The sequence below is a fragment of the Rhincodon typus genome, chromosome 10 (assembly GCF_021869965.1).
Source record: "Rhincodon typus isolate 14 chromosome 10, sRhiTyp1.1, whole genome shotgun sequence".
Taxonomy (NCBI): domain Eukaryota; kingdom Metazoa; phylum Chordata; class Chondrichthyes; order Orectolobiformes; family Rhincodontidae; genus Rhincodon; species Rhincodon typus.
In genome coordinates this window covers 18,630,156-18,646,386 of record NC_063341.1, presented here as the reverse complement: position 1 = coordinate 18,646,386, position 16,231 = coordinate 18,630,156, and the positions used below count along the sequence as shown (strand labels likewise).

The window sequence follows — 16,231 nt, the reverse complement described above, 5'->3', positions numbered from 1 at the left end:
GTATACAGTTTCTGCTTTGTGAATGCAAATAACACACCAATATAATTTATTTGATGCAATGCAAAATAAGTGTGGCTCTAGCCAACGGAACTGAAGTGGACAGCTTCTGCTTATGTGACTCAGCCAGAACTCCCTTGTGAAGCAACTTCAAAATAACTGCCTAGCTGTCTCATACTCTGGTACAGTAACTTTCTACCCTCATGGAAAAATCAGTAAGCTTCCGATCTGTGCCCTCGACATTTGCCACCTACAAAACAGTGCACGATTCAGTCAGACTGATGTATTAAAGCCTGATTAAGGATGATATGGCACCCATTAATCCACTCAGTAAAGTGGGATAAATACCTTTAGAACGCTGATAATTGCAATGGAAGGCTGGATCCCGCATCCAAGAACACAGATGAGATCATATTAGATGTGAGAACATTTGGGACACATTTATACAAGTGTAACATCAGTATCAAATGATTTCACACCCCAGTAAAGTTCAATTATAACATGGACCCTTTATCCAAAGCATTGGTTCAACATTACATTGGTTGATTGGAATAAAACTCCACCTTGGCTCAAAGTCACATGGCATTTAATGCATTTACACTATTCAGAGAGTTGAGCGTGTAATTGTGGCTGACACTCCAGTGATGCACTGGGAAAGGCAACACCTTTTGGGTCAGACACTAAAACCAAAGTCATGTGTCCTCTCAGGGGGTGGGTAACAAGATTGCATGGCACCATTCGATTAAGGTCAGGGAGATGTTCCTAGTGCCCTGACCAATATTTATCCATCAACCACATCACTAAAGCAGATGACCTGGTCATTTAATTCATTGCTGTTTGCACAAATTAGCAGTTGTATTTCCCACAACGCAATGGTGATTACAGATTTTCTTATTCACTCATGGGACATGGACATAGCTGGCTAGGCCAGCATTTATTGCACCTTCCAAGCTGCCCTTTAGAAGGTGGGAGTGAGCTGCCTTCTTGAACCTCAAAAGTATCTAAAAAGTACTTGAACTTCAAAAATATTTCTTAAGTTGTGAAATGTTTGTGGCAACCTGAGGTGATGAACAGTGTGACATGCACACAAGAATTTCTTTATCTTATCATAAGTGAAAAAGTAGCATATTCAGCTACTTATTGATGGACAAATGCATAACTAGAAAATATTACTTTCAAACCAATAACTGATCCATCTGGCAGCTTTGGTCAGAAATTGTCAAAATTCTCAACATGCAGTAATCAGTATGCTTTCGTATTGACCATTAGAATATCCAAAAATTCACATCCAATTTTTGGATTATTTTGCCATTAATTGCTATTAACATATTTTCCAAGAACATGTATTTCTCAAACTACTTTAACTAAACTATCTAGTTCGGAACTCTCTGATCAATTTTTCAATCAAGTAGTATTTATTCTGTTGAATAAATTGCTTCCTCATTACATTTAAGCCCTTGGCAGTGGAAACTTGATGGAAATGTCTACAGAAAGCTGCTGCATTGAAAAGTGACTCTGTCCGCAACAACTGCCTCTAGTCATTGAGTCAGCCGAGGAGGATTTGTGGTGCAGTGGGTAGTGTCTGGACCTCTAAGCTAGAACCTCCTGTTTCACATCGCTCTCCAGGACTTGGTGGTCAATCAAGGTATGTCTACAATGTGGCCGAGCAGATTAATTTACAGGAGGTGGTGGTGTAGATGTAGTGTCACTGAACTAAGAATCCAGGATCCCAGGCTGGTATGGATATGGTAAAATCTGTAATCCATAAACAGTTAGTCTAACGGCAACCACATAAGCACTGCTGATTGTCATGAAAGCCCAAGCGGGCTGGGTCGCTTCGGGAAGGAAATTTGCCTTCCTTGTCTGGTCTGACCTGCATATGGATCTAGATCCACAACAATGTGGTTGATTCCTAACAGCCCTCTGGGATGGCTAATAAATGCTGACCAGTGACAATCATATCCCAATGCGATACCCCGTCTCACAATTCACACTGGAACCAACTTTTACGTCTGGTTCCAGCTTAGAAATGGGTTACTGATAGGAGGTTGCAACATTTTTTTTTACAACTGAGTTGCAGAAACCATTCTCATTTCCTTTCCAATTTGTGCAAACAATTGTGCAAACACAGGCATTTATACATCACAATGGTGTGGTACACACATGGCTGGAAAGTGTTGAACTGCGGTGAAAGTAAGAATAGTGTGCAGTCTGGGCCAAGTACTACATTGTTGTTAAAACTAAGATCAATTGCCTTACCTCCATTCCACAAGTTGGATGCAACTAGTTGATTACTTCTTGTGAAATCAGGCAATACTCTAAAACAAGAGGAATTGGTGCTGACACTGATAACATTGGAAGCTCAATGCCTGCATTTAGCTGACCACAGTTGTGTATAGTGAACATATTTATGAACATAGACACAAATATAAGACTTAGGAGCAGGAGTAGACCAATCGGCCTTTTGGTCGAGCTTTGCTAATTGACAAAATGGTTGCAGATCCAACAATGGCCGCAACTCAGTTTTCTGCCTGTCCCCAGTAGCATCCGGCTCCCTTGTCAGTCAAGAACCTGTCTAACTCTGCCTAAAAATTATTCAAAGACCCTGCCACTACTGTTCTCTGGGGAAGAGAAATCCACAGACGCACGGCTCTCTGACAGAAAAAAAAACTTCTCATCATCTCTGTCTGAAATGGCAGACCTTATATTTTAGACTGTGTCGTATAGTTCTTGTCTCTCTCTCCCAGAGGAAACATCCTTTCAGCATCCACTATGTCAACTCCTTTCAGTAAATGGATATATACCATCTACCTGCAGACAGGCAGTAATTACATCTCAGCCATTTCAGGTATTGTCATGATCCACTATCTCAATTATTCTGGCTGCACCATACTCAGAATGAGTGACAGATCCACATGCTATAAGTGGGGGCCCTCGCGATCATGTCAATCACAATCATTTTGTGCAGAAAGAAATGGTAGCCCATCAGAGGAAGATAGTGATACAGTGGTATTGTTGCTAGGCTAGTAAACTAAAGTCCCAGGCTAAAGCTCTGGGCCATGGCACTAGCGAACACGGTGAAATTTGGATCAATTTAATTTTAAAAAAGCTGAATTTTAAAAGAAAATCTGGTCTAACAGTGACCCTGAGAGCACTGTCCATTGGTGTAAAAACCCATATGGCTCACTAATAGGGAAGGAAAATCGGGTAGAGTTACCTGGTCTGGTCTACACGTGACTCTAGACTCACAGTAATATTGCTGATTCTGAAATGACCTAGTGAGCCATTCGGTTGTATGCAACCACAACAAGATCTGATAAAACACAATGCAATTAGACATACTACTGCAGCACAAACATGGCATTGGAAACAACAATGGTCTGCCTACACTGAAAACTCCTCCATATTATTATCAGGGGCCTTATACCAAAAACTGGGAGAGGGTACAATTTATCGAATAATACCGCATAGACAATGAGGCAGACACCACCATCACCATCCCTGGGTATGACCGATAGGGAAAACCCACCAATGGTGGTACCACAGTGGTGTATAGTCAGAACTGAGTTGCCCTGGGAGTCCTTGACATTGACTCTGTATCTATGAATTCTCATGGCATCAGGTCAAGCAGACTTCTGCTGATTACCACCTCCCCATCGCTATACTCCCCTCAGCTAATGAATCATTTCTTCTCCACATTGAATATCAGTTTGAGGCCACACTGAGGGTGTCATGAGCACAGTATGTTTTCTGGGTGGGGTCTTCAATGCCTGTCACCAATAGTGGGTCAGGAACAGCATTACTGACCAACTGAGTGCTAAAGGACATTGCTACTAGAGTGGGACTGAGGTAGGTGGTGAGGGCACCAACAAAACAGAAAGATGTACATGAACGATGTACCACATTTTCACCAAACTATTGATGGATCTGTCCACATCAGTATTGGTAGAAGCCATCATTGCAAAGTACTTATGGAGATGAAGTACTGCCTTCACATTGAGGATACTCTCTATCGTTGTGTGGGACTATGAACATGCTAAATGCATAAACTTCTAACAGATCTAGCAGTGCAAGCATGGGCATTCATGATGTCCCGTAGGCCATCAGCAGCATATGTACTCAAACACAATCTGTAATCTCACGGGCCTGCACATTCCCCACACTACCATTCTCACCAAACCAGGGGATCAATGCTGGTTCAGGGAAGAGCACCAGAGGGCATTCCAAGAACAGCACAAGTCAGGAATGTGATGGTATATTCTCTATTTGCTTGGATGAGAGCAGCTCCAAAAACACACGAGAAGCTTGACACCATCCAGGACAACTGATATGCGCCGATCCACCACCTTCAACATTCACTCTCTTCATCACCGACACACATTTATACTATCTACAAGATGCACTGTGAAAACTACAACACCAAGGCTCTTGCAACCTTCCAAACCCATGACCTCCACCACCCAGAAGGGCAAGGGCATTAGACATGTGGGAACAGAGCTACAAGCAAGACCACACCCTACCTCCCCCCCTCCAATCCACACAAAATCCTTAGGTGGAAATGTATCGCCATTCCTTCATTGTTGTTGTTAAAATCCTGGAACTCCCATTCTTACATCCCAAGGACTGCTGTGCTTCAAGAAAGGAACTCACCAACACCTTCTTGAAAACAAATAGGAATTGGCAATAAATGTTGACCGAGCCACCTACACCAAATTCCTGTTAATGAATATTTTTTAAAAATGTAATGTGGCTATATAGGTTCCTTCACAAGTGCAATCTCTCTCATTCCTCATATCCTTTAGAATTTTCTTTTTCAAGAGTATATCCAAATCCCTCCTCACTACTGTGATTAACTCTGTTCCAACAGCCACTTGTAGTTAAAGCATTCCCAATAATCACATCAAGTAAAAAGAAATTGCTGCTGCTATCCCCACTTAGTTTCTTGATATTGTCTGACCAACCTGCTTGGAGATGTTACAACACAACTCTGAAGCAGGTGATTCTGGGTCTCTTGACTCAGACACAACGTTCTCACCCCTCCACCCCACCTTTAGCTTCTACTGTTAAACCGGAATACATCCCCTCAATTACTGATTTAATGATCATTAGAAATCTAACTTTCTACTTAACTTCACTATTTGAAAACCTTCTGTTGATCCACCTCCTAACTTTCACTGCTACAATGCATGATGCCCTAGTTTTCCAAATTTCCCTTCCTTGGTATTTTCTTCTGGCAGTTACCTGTGCTACTTCAGTCACTGAACTAACTTTTGAGTACGTAGGCATGTTCTGAAGAGATATGATGAGACACAATATAAATGGACGTCCAGCTTTGATTCAGATGTCCAATATCTTTTGTCTAAAGAAGGGTGTAAAACCCATAGATGATTGTGACCAAATTAATGTCCTGTACAAATTCACCATCACCTTTCTATTTTTGTATTAAAATGCCGCAAGCAAAACCCTGAATTCAACTTGCACTTTTAAAACAAAAATATTTCCAACCAATCTGTTTGGATACATTAGGACATATTTCAGGGCAGGTAGACTTTACTCCAGTACTTCTAGTTCAAAAGTACAGACACAACCAAAGCAGCACAAATCCCACACTATGTGCTCTTTTATTCTTGCTCTTGTATTTTAAAATATCATTGAGAAGAAATGTCACCTTTGCCACTTGGGCAATTAAAGAACGAGTAGCCTGTCTGATTTATATTGCTGTTAAAATCCTCGAAGGTTTTAATGAAGCATGACGTACTCTTCACAATCTATGCCAAATGTCCCTCGTTTCTAAATGCTCACTAGTGTTAGGTGTAACTATTCTTTTATCCATGGAAATTCTGACTGCTCTGTATCTCTCAAGCATTTTCCTTTCTTTGCCAGCTTTTGAATTAAAAATATTTTGTAAAATGTTGATTACAAAGCTCACTCAGTTTGAACTTCATTGAGATTTGCCATTTCAACACAATATCTTTGCTACACCTGCCCCCCACACCTCCCCTCTCCCCTCCATCAAGGCCTTAAACAATCTTTCCAGATCCGGCAGAGATTCACCTGCACTTCATCCAATCTGATCTATCGTATCCATTGCTCCTGATGTGGTCTCCCCTATATCGAAGAGACCAAACGCAGACTGATGGAACTTGCGGAGCATCTGCGCTCTGCATGCACCAACCAACCCGTCTTTCTGGTTGTCATCCATTTTAATTCCCCCTCCCACTCCCCTGGCAATATGCCCATCCTTGGCCTCCTCCACTCTCAGAGTGAGGGCAAACATAAACTGGAGGAACAACATCTGATATTTCGCCTTGGGAGCTTACAGCCCAATGGCCTCAATATTGACTTCACCAGCTTCAAAATCCCTCCACCCACCTGCCTTATCCCATGTCCAGCTCTCCCCCTTCTCCTCGCCTCTCTGACCTGACCTAACCTGTCCATCATCCTACTCACCTATCTGGTCCATCCTTCCCACTGACCAAATCACAATAATCCCCTACCTGCATCCATCTATCACCATTCTACCTACGCTCCACCAGCCCCACCCACGCTCCCTCTATTTACTTCTGGGCTCCCCATCCCCTCCCCAGTCCTGGTGAAGGGTTTTAGCCTGAAACGTTGACTTTCCTGCTCCTCGGATGCTGTCTGACCTGCTGTGCTTTTCCAGCTTCACATCTATTGACACTATCTTTGGTAGTTGGTCCTTTCAGTGCTCATTGTAAGTTTATGAATAGAACTTAGTTACAATACAATATCTAACGTCAAAAATCAGACACAATTATAATAATGGATCAATGATAATGTAACAAACAGTGCTATAACATTCTTAAATAAGATGTCACAAACTTTCAGACGCAACTTGGATTTATATAGCTCCTTTAACATTGATATCCAGGAACATTAGCAAACAAAATGTGATATCATACTACAAAAGCCTATGTCAGGACAAGTGAACTCCTGACCAATCTCTCTCCTTCCCCCATAAATCCAAAACTTCTGTTGTCCATAAGCTGCCTCACACTAGATCCCAGTCATTCAATGCCCCTGTGCTTGCTATCTTATATTGCTTCCTGGTCCAGGGATACAAGAACGATATATGGGCTTAGGAGTTATGAGGAGAGATTATTATAATTGTGTCAAATCTTCAGGAATGAATGGCGTGAATAAGAATTTCCACAGTGAATGAGATGAGGAACAGATGCAGACAGACAAATTTAAAGAGATGAAAATTGTGTGTTTTGATGAGCAGTCAAAATCAGAACCTCATTGCTGGATCCTTTGGTGTTGATTACAACATTTGTACTGTACTTGATGACCTTGTAATTCAAAGACTAACTGTTTCCATTATGTGTACGAAGTATATGACAAATAAAGAAGCAATTCTCATGCTTTTTTCCAGCTTACTCTGCCCTGTGAAGTAGATAAATCCTTGATAATTAAGCTAGAGATTAAATTAAATATTGTCACAATTAGAAGAAGGATGTTTTGTCATTTCTGTGCCATTTACAGTTTTATTTTAAGCAGCTAATTTTAAGAAAAATATCGATAAATCAATAGCAATTACAATTAAAACAAAGAAATGTAGCTACCATTTCCTTCACGCTGTCAAGTGTTTAATGTTTTGTTTTGTAGAAATAAAATGGATACCCAAAGCAGATGGCTTCATTGAAGTTCTATAAAGGCCACAATGACACATTTCACAACAATCACAGATAATATCTCCCACCTTAACAGCAGCGTGGGTGTTTGCACACCGAATGGACTATAATGGTTCAACAAAGCAGCTCGCCACCACCTTCCCAAAGGCAACTAAGGATGGGAATTAAATGCCGGGCCTGCCAGTGAGGCCCACATTCCATGAATGAATAAAGGAAAAGTAGACTCCCAGTGTCAAGTCTATCCTCTGATTCCCAGAGAGGAGATAGCCACCGTTTCTCAGGGTGGGGTTTGGCTTGCATTTCTCGGGGAGGTGGGGTTTTTCTGCATTTCCTAGGGGGGAGTTTATCCTGTGTTTCTCAGGGTGGGGTTTATTCTGCATTTTCTAGAGTGGGAGTTTATCCTGTGTTGTCAGGGAAGGTTTATTATTGGACTTGTGTTGAGCCTTTGCAGCCGACATCCTTTGTCATGATCAGCCATGCCACCTTTTTCAGCTACTAAAAGTAACAACTGCAGTTGACATTTGGTTCAAGTCATCTTTCTCTGTTCTACTAAAAAAAGTCTTGCAACCAAAATTATTGACGACTAAAGATACATCTTGAGTAGTCAGCACAATATTGGATCTGCTAACCTCATTTTGTCAAGATCTAATTGTTCAATCATGATGTAAGTGAATACGGGAGCAGGCTGGAGGGACTGAATGGCTTTTTCTGACTCTGAGGTAGCGAAACAGCAAGACACAGAGGCAAACATAACAGGGAGGACAGCTCAAAAATGTTTCCTTGATAGGTGCTGAGTCTCCAGAAATGGAACGCTACAATTTCCGGCCTAAACGAGACAGCCACTAAAAAGTGGAAAAATAACACATGGAATCAACATATGCTTGATGGGATTTTCAGCCAGGCCTCAAAATGGACCATTACTCTTTCAGGCAGCATAGGCAAGGGTCTAACTGTTTACACAATTTGTCGGACACTGTTTTTAATTTTCAATATGAATGGCTGGAATGCTGGGTGCTTAAATGAATCATTTTGAACTATTCCAAAGCACCGATGTTTTACCTCAGAGGGATAACAACCTCAGGTGGTGTTTGGTTTAATGTCCAAGCTTGTTCTGAGTTCGTTGATCACAACTAGCAGCCTATAAGAGCAATGCAATTGGTGGCAGTGCTCTGGGTTAGAAAACGGGAAACTAAGCAGGTTTCCTACTCTTGAGCTCCTTTTGCCTTTATACCACATTATAGTCTGCTATTCATAGAGTCATGGTCATAAAGTCATAGAAATTTACAACATGAAAACAGACCTTTTGGTGCAACTTGTCTATGCTGACCAGATATTGGAAATTAATCTAGTCCCATTCACCAGCATTTGACCCATATACCTGTAAACCCTTCCTATTCATGTCTGGGTAACAAGTGACACTTGGAGGGTAAAATAAGCCTTTTCCCAGCTGCATAAGATGAGTTCATAGCAAACTGACAAAATATCCATCAGAAGTGAAGGTATGATGTAAAATGGTTTGCTGATTCGAGTTTGCCATGACTGTGGAAGACCAATTTCATTCGCCAACAGATTTCTCACATTGACTTGGGCAAGCAACTGGTAGGAGCAATTACCATCTACATAGTTGTACTCAATGAGGGATTCAATGCATTGAAGAGGTGGGAATAAGTTGGCTTTTCATTCACATACAACTGCCATTATCAGGGGAAAATATTCATTTCAAGTCCCTTCTCTAAAGAGAACACCCCATTTCCAGGAAAATGAATCTAAGAAATTCACTTTGCTTTGTTGCATCTCATTTCTTGTGAACTGATTATGCAAGCACCAATAGCAGTCATATACTACAAATTATCAAGAGAAATGCAGAAAATAAAAGCCAGAATAAGTTTCAGGATCCAGAAAGGATAGGAAAAATCTGGTTAAATGGAAATTAACTTCTAAAAATCTTGTATTCTTCACTTTCTCTAGCTCAAACAGAAAGAGCACTTCGAATACAACTCCTGAGTCTGAAAATTGCAGTTTTCAATGCACTATCTTTCAGTGAAGAATGCAAATTATTTTTTATTAAAACTCCCTTATGACTAGACTGTTACAGTATCTTACTTCCCTTTCTTACAACATGATGGCTAACCATTTTACATTTTTTTTCCTAAAATTGAGGACTAAGTGAAAAGTTGAATATTAAAGAGGAGAATTGAGCCCAGTTACTTCCGTGTAGGCCATTTTTGATTCTGTGGCTTGCGCTAAGCAATACTGTGAATAGCTGCAGCACGACAAACTTCTCGCACGAAACTGACTAAGATGTCAAAGGGGAGGGAAGAGGTAAAAGCGAGCCAGGAAAAGAAACTGAAGCAATTGGACTGAGAAGAATTCCAGTTGTTAAAAGCTACCAGTAAGGTATAAAAAAACTGGAGGTCGATAACAGAGTTTTGAGTGAATCACTTTGTACAAGGTTAATTTGTCCATTTCATGATATTAAATTATGCCTAAGTATTCTTCCAATTTCATTAATATTTATTGGAAAAATGACTTTAAAGGGGTGTTACTTAGTATAAACAATCAGAGCCTAAGAAAAGCTTCAAAACCCATACCATATAATTCTTCTTTACGTAAAACAGTTTCAGTTTCAATGCATTTAACCATCAATCATGACTGTCAGGCACAGCATGTTTAGAAATGTGTCATCTTGGAAACTTTTTCCATCTTTAACGTGAGTTATTGTTTTTGCAATTGAAATCTGTTCAAAATTACACAAAATATAGAAAAGGTTTAGTAAGAATTTGATTTAATATTTACCTAAATAATTGCAACAAACACTAGGAGATGTTGCTTTTTGCTGCACCTGAAAGTCTGGTTGAAACATTAAAGGATTCCTCCCCTTGAACAAGTGCAATTTAAGGATACCATGTTTGAGAGTAGAAGGTATGTCCAATGTTATGGGTGGAGATTCATGTGGGCAACAGTTGATAGACAGGTATAAAATATCAAAGAGATTTTGGCATATTGTAGTTATGCATGCAACTCACTCACTCTGAAGAATCTGCCATCTTAATTCATTTGTGTTGGGCTTACAATACTCCCTGGGTACAAATGCAAAGACCTTAATTTATCAAGTACCTTTTTGGCAGCAACACAGCTTGCTATATAATCTGCACTGTGTTTCACATAAACGGTTTTTTTTTTGGGTATCTATGCTTTGGGATTTTCAGAAATAATTTATGATGTACTCAACCTGTCCACCGCTTTCTTTGCTTTCACTGAGGCATTTGCCAGAATACCAAGAAGGCCTTGATATACTTAATAACTACTAATAACACAGAATATTATAATAACAAATTATGGAAAACAAACAACTATAAGAAAAATCATTTGGAAAACACAAAAGGGAATGCCATCATTCATTATGCTGAAGAAACTGAATCTGTCTCCTGTAACTGTTACTACTGCCTTGCATGTTTGGAAACTGGCCACTGAATGAAACATGCAACAGGTTATTTTTAATATGTGCAATGTTCTGTTTAATTTGAAAGCTTTTGAATCATCAGGGGAAATGATGAACTTCAAATTAATAATTTGGAATGACTTTGATGATAGTTTAAAAACCATCTAATCTATGTAGAGACCCACCAGGCCTCAATTTGTAGCTCTTTCGTTATGATCAGGTCGTTAACTGAATGTAAAATTGTACTTGGATTTTACTGTAGTGAATCAATAAGTATTTTAAAATTTAACATACCTACTGCTTCACCTTATTTTTGTCTTTTTTTTAATTTTCAGGGCTTAAGTTATGAGGAGATCCTATACAATTGAGGTGTGTTTCTCCAGCATTTAAAAGCTAAAGGGCTGATCTGATTGAAGTCTTCAAGATATTAACAGGAAAAGACAGGCTAGATAAAGATAAACTATGTCCACCTACGAGAGATTCTAGTACTAGGGGGCATAGTCTGAGAAATTAGGCCCAGATCTTTGAGGAAGGATGTTAGGAAGTACTTCTACACACAAACGATACACAAAGGGTGGTAGAGATTTGGAACCCACTTCCACAAATGGCAGTTGATGCAAGATTGGTTATTAATTTTAAATCTAAGATCGATAATTTTTTGCTCAGCAAAGGTAGTAAGGAATATGGGCCAAAGGCAGGTATATAGAGTTAGGTCACAGATCAGCAATGACCTCACTGAATGGCATTACAGGCTCAAGGGGCTGAATGTCTACTCCTGTTCCTGTGTTCCTAAGATGGCATACTAACCTGGTACACAACAACACAGATGTAATGAACGTTATTTCTAGGGTATTCTAATTTTAAATAGAATGTTAATGCAGTTTGTAGCCCTCTCATTGATTGGGTATTTTAAGGCTATCATAGAATTGTCATTGAATTCTTCTCTAAATTCACACTATATTACCTGCCAGTTCATAACACATTGCTCACAATGTGATTTTCATTTACCATTCTTTAATAGTTGTCCTTTAAGCATATATTGTATACAGTAGTTTATGAAGGAAAGAGTGTAACAGAAATGTTACACAGAACAAATGTGTTCTTGATGAATTACAAGGTGTTCATCCAGTTGACAAATTCAAAAGGTTTTATTAATTGCAAAAATAAACCACAGCCAGTTTGTTGCTCAATTAAATCCCAAGTCTAAATTACTGCAAGGAATTCCTCACATAAATGGATTTTTGAAATTAGGTCAAAAAAGTTAACTTAGGTGTAAATCATGAAGAACCATGATCTGCTGAATTGTCTTCGAGAGTAAGGAATTATTTGCCCAAATTCTCTTCCCTTGAAATAGGCCACAAGTTTTTTTTTATTTCTTCCATAAGGTGTTAACTGTACCATTAGTTGAGGAAGGCAGCCCACAAGCTGCATCATCTAATGGACTGAATGAACTGCTGGGTTATTCTTGCCTTCTCTTAGCTTTGAGTGATACATTCAATGTTATCAAACAGACTTAAGAAACTGACTCGCCTATTCTTGGTCCTACATTCTCGTGGTCATGAGAAGTAATCAGATTGCAAACTTTTTATCTCCCTTTCAGAAGATCATTTGTAGGACTCCACTCCTCCCTGCCTCTGACAGGTGAAAGCTGAAATCTCAAGTTCTCTGCCTCAAAAGGGGACTACTTGGAAACAAAGCTTTTCACTGTACTTCGGTACACGTGACAATAAATCAATCAATCAATCAATCAAGTCATTATCTGGTGGACTCTAAAAGCACAGTTATTGGTCGAGAACATCTTGCAATATGTAACAGCAGTTACACTAGTCAAAGCTGAATCTATAAATGCAAGCCAGCCAGCTACTTGCATTTATAAATCATAAATCGCTGTAAAACCAAACCCACTAGCATGGCTTTGACTTCTAATAAGAAGATTCAAACATGCTGGAACATTTGATCTCTCCAACATCAGAAATTACAAAGATTCATCTTCCAAAGATGTTTGTACATAACCTAGACTACTGCAGTAATGCAATACTCAGGCAGCACTGAGCTTCAGAGGTAATGTCTTTTGGAATGAAAAGTACTATTTCTGCTAACAGAGAGATGTAAACGATCTTGTTGGTGCTAATCAAGGAAAAGCAGAGAAATTCTCCCTGGTCAATACATATCCATTAACCAATATCACAAAAAGATATAATCTAATCATTTATTTCATCATTGTTTATGCGACATTGCCTTGTGCGGTCTACCTCAATGTTTCTTACATTACAGCAGCACTTACATTCCAAACATACTTCATTGACTGTAACATGTTTTGAGATATCCTGGGATTCTCCTTTTTCTTTATTGTTCTGATCTACAACTATAAATTGAAACACCAGGGATTGACTTTAATTGAAATATGGTCCTGTCTACTTCCCTTTACCTACTATGAGAAGTATGAAAGCACTGTACTTACTGCCAAAAACTAATATGTTAATCCATGGACGATGACATAGATTTGGAGGAATGGTGATAATGTTATTTGAGTTAATCATTTCCCTATTCAGTTGCTTACACAGAATTGTTCATAACATGGCTCCTTTTGCAATGCAGAAAATGGCGTAACGTAGAAATATTTCACTTGGAACAATGGTTCTGCTATTTAATGTATAAATCATTTAGTATCCAGACAGGGGTGTAAATGTTATTTTATATGGCAATTAGTTAATAAAACGTATTGCAAAATGGTACTATCTGAAGTACACACTGCAACAAAGACAATGTTTGGCTCGGGTTACTGAAACATTCCTTCGCTCTGCCTTCAAAACCCTCCTAAAAATTTTTTGTTTTAGTCTCACTTTTGCCCCTACATATCTGCTCCCGCCTTTTTCCATCCTTTCCAATGTCCATTTCCGCTCATAGAATTCACAATAGAAAAATATGTAGTCCTAATGGTTGAGAAATCAGTCTTCAAGGGTGAAAGATTATGGGCACCAATTAACAAATTAAGAAGATGGCATGGATCCAGGGAATATAGGTTTGATTTTATTAAAACTGCTGCATTTGTAGCGTCTAAACTGTTTAGGACATCCTGTAGTGCTATAAAAATGTAAATCTTTTCTCTCGGCTGCTAAAAAATCAGTTTCAAACGTTTAAATTAAGCTCTCTGACAGGTGCTAACCTGTACCACAATATATTTTTGAAGCACTGCCAACATTTAACAATTTCATTGATAAAAGATATCTGTTTATTCAATTATATTTTTAAGCTGTTACACAAACATCTACCTTTCGTAAACTTCAGAAATGTACAATTTGGAAGTGGTCCTCCAGTTCATACCTGAATCCAATGTACTGTGTGTTTAAATATATTTCAAATACTGAATCAAGACTGCATCTCAAGATCATTATACCACTTTACGAGCAATAACCACTGTAAAAAAACTCCCTAATGTAGAAAACATATTTCAAGGAAGATAGGCATTTACCCGAAAAATGAAACTGCAATAAGCAAAATAGCAGATAACATCGAAAGTAAACAACAGAATAAAACAAATCCTTTCAAATTTTCCGTTGGTGATATAAAATTCTACCCTCAATCTTGTCAATCATTGTCATCCATCTACCTGGGCTAAAGTAACATCATTCCTTTGATTTGTAACTAAAAACGTATTCCCCTTAAGAATAATTTATTTCAGTCTTGGAATATTTTGTCAATTAAGCATGAACTAATAAATAACATTCTGCACAACAGGAGAACAGACATGGCATAAAACATCTGAACAAATTGTAGATTCAATGTGGTGATGGAAAGAACTACAAACTACAAATCATGAAACCCAATACTGTCTTTCCTAATTCTGGAAAAAAAAATCAGACAAAATTAATTAATGATCCAATAAAACCTCTTAACTCCAAAACTATAATGTAAAATGTCACTCGAATAGTATCAAAGATACAATGCCTTATATTTTCCTTTTCATGGTTTCTTAACCACATTCCTTCAAGTCTCCAATACATCCAAACAACATTTCATTGATTATTGCTTTTGCAAAATCAGAATTTTATTAAATGTGAACAGTGCTTAAAAATCCAAGAGATAATTTCATCCAAGGCTGAATTTACAACAGTCTCACGTATTTTGTTACTCCACACCAAAAGCAAATTATCCAGGGTAGGTTCTAGCAAGGGGCAATATCTGAACTGCAACAAAAAAAACCTCATTCTAAGCACTAAGAAGACAGGGAAATTGGGAAGATTGGATAAACCAGGATGCTCGCCCCCCACCATGTTATTTATCTAAAGTGAAGATTTCCCAAACTACCGGATAATTTCACATAAATGCGTGATTATTCTAATTTACAGAATCAATTTCGTCTTGTCACATTTCACGTCTGACGATTTCCGTTAAATAACCGGTATTAAGTATCGACTTGGCGAAATATTCCCTTGGATCGCGTAGCCACTGTTCTAACCATTCATCCTTGACATTTACAAAGGTAAAATGCAAACGACCTGAATTATTGGGCTGAACATAGACATTTCAGAGTTATGAAGCACAGAAGTCATTTTTCTTTACCTTGGACGTCAACAGTTGCACCCAATAGTGCAGCGGCAAGAGCCAAGTATTTCAGCCAGGAAAACTTGCTCATGTTTTAATTCTGCTAGTGGTCGCCAGTAGTTAAACACCATGCGTCCTGTCGAGAAACAATACAAGTATTATTCGGGGATGTGGAGAAAGTAAATAATAAAACTTGCTAATTCCTTCTAATAGTCAAACTAATGCGTTTTGAGAAGGGCGCCTACGTTTACTTTGCTTGATGTTCGATGAATGCAACTTCCTCCAAGTTTAGCAGAACCTCAAACCACTTGTCCTGATATACAAGTGATGTAAGTTACAGCTCCTCATCGCTCTCTCTATAGGTTCTCAGTAATGTCTTCAGGAAGTCACTTGCTTGAGCAAAACTGTATTGCGTGGAAACTTCCCCAAAAAAATGTTGCAGAGCTAGGCGTCTATTTGTGTAACGAATGTATAAAGATAGAGATGTTAAAAATGCATGCAGATTTGGATTTTTAACAGTGGCCTTGGTCCATGCCTGTGAACTGGATGGTGGCTAAAGTTGTGTGAACCCTATCTTAATGTGCAAATCTGC

The 16,231-nt window shown here is 38.8% G+C and overlaps 1 protein-coding gene across 5 annotated transcripts in view; it reads right to left on the bottom strand.

Moving 5' to 3' along the window:
- ptprc (protein tyrosine phosphatase receptor type C) overlaps window positions 1-15,957 on the bottom strand; it is a 144,569-nt gene extending 128,612 nt beyond the window's left edge. For all 5 annotated transcript variants that reach the window (XM_048601881.1, XM_048601882.1, XM_048601884.1 and 2 more), the window contains exons 1-2: window positions 15,891-15,957; window positions 15,658-15,775 (exon numbers count right to left, since the gene is read on the bottom strand). In XM_048601881.1, the coding sequence (XP_048457838.1) occupies window positions 15,658-15,730 (73 nt within the window). In that variant the 5' untranslated portion in view covers window positions 15,731-15,775; window positions 15,891-15,957. The remainder of the gene's footprint in view (window positions 1-15,657; window positions 15,776-15,890) is intronic.
- Window positions 15,958-16,231: the final 274 nt, after the last annotated feature.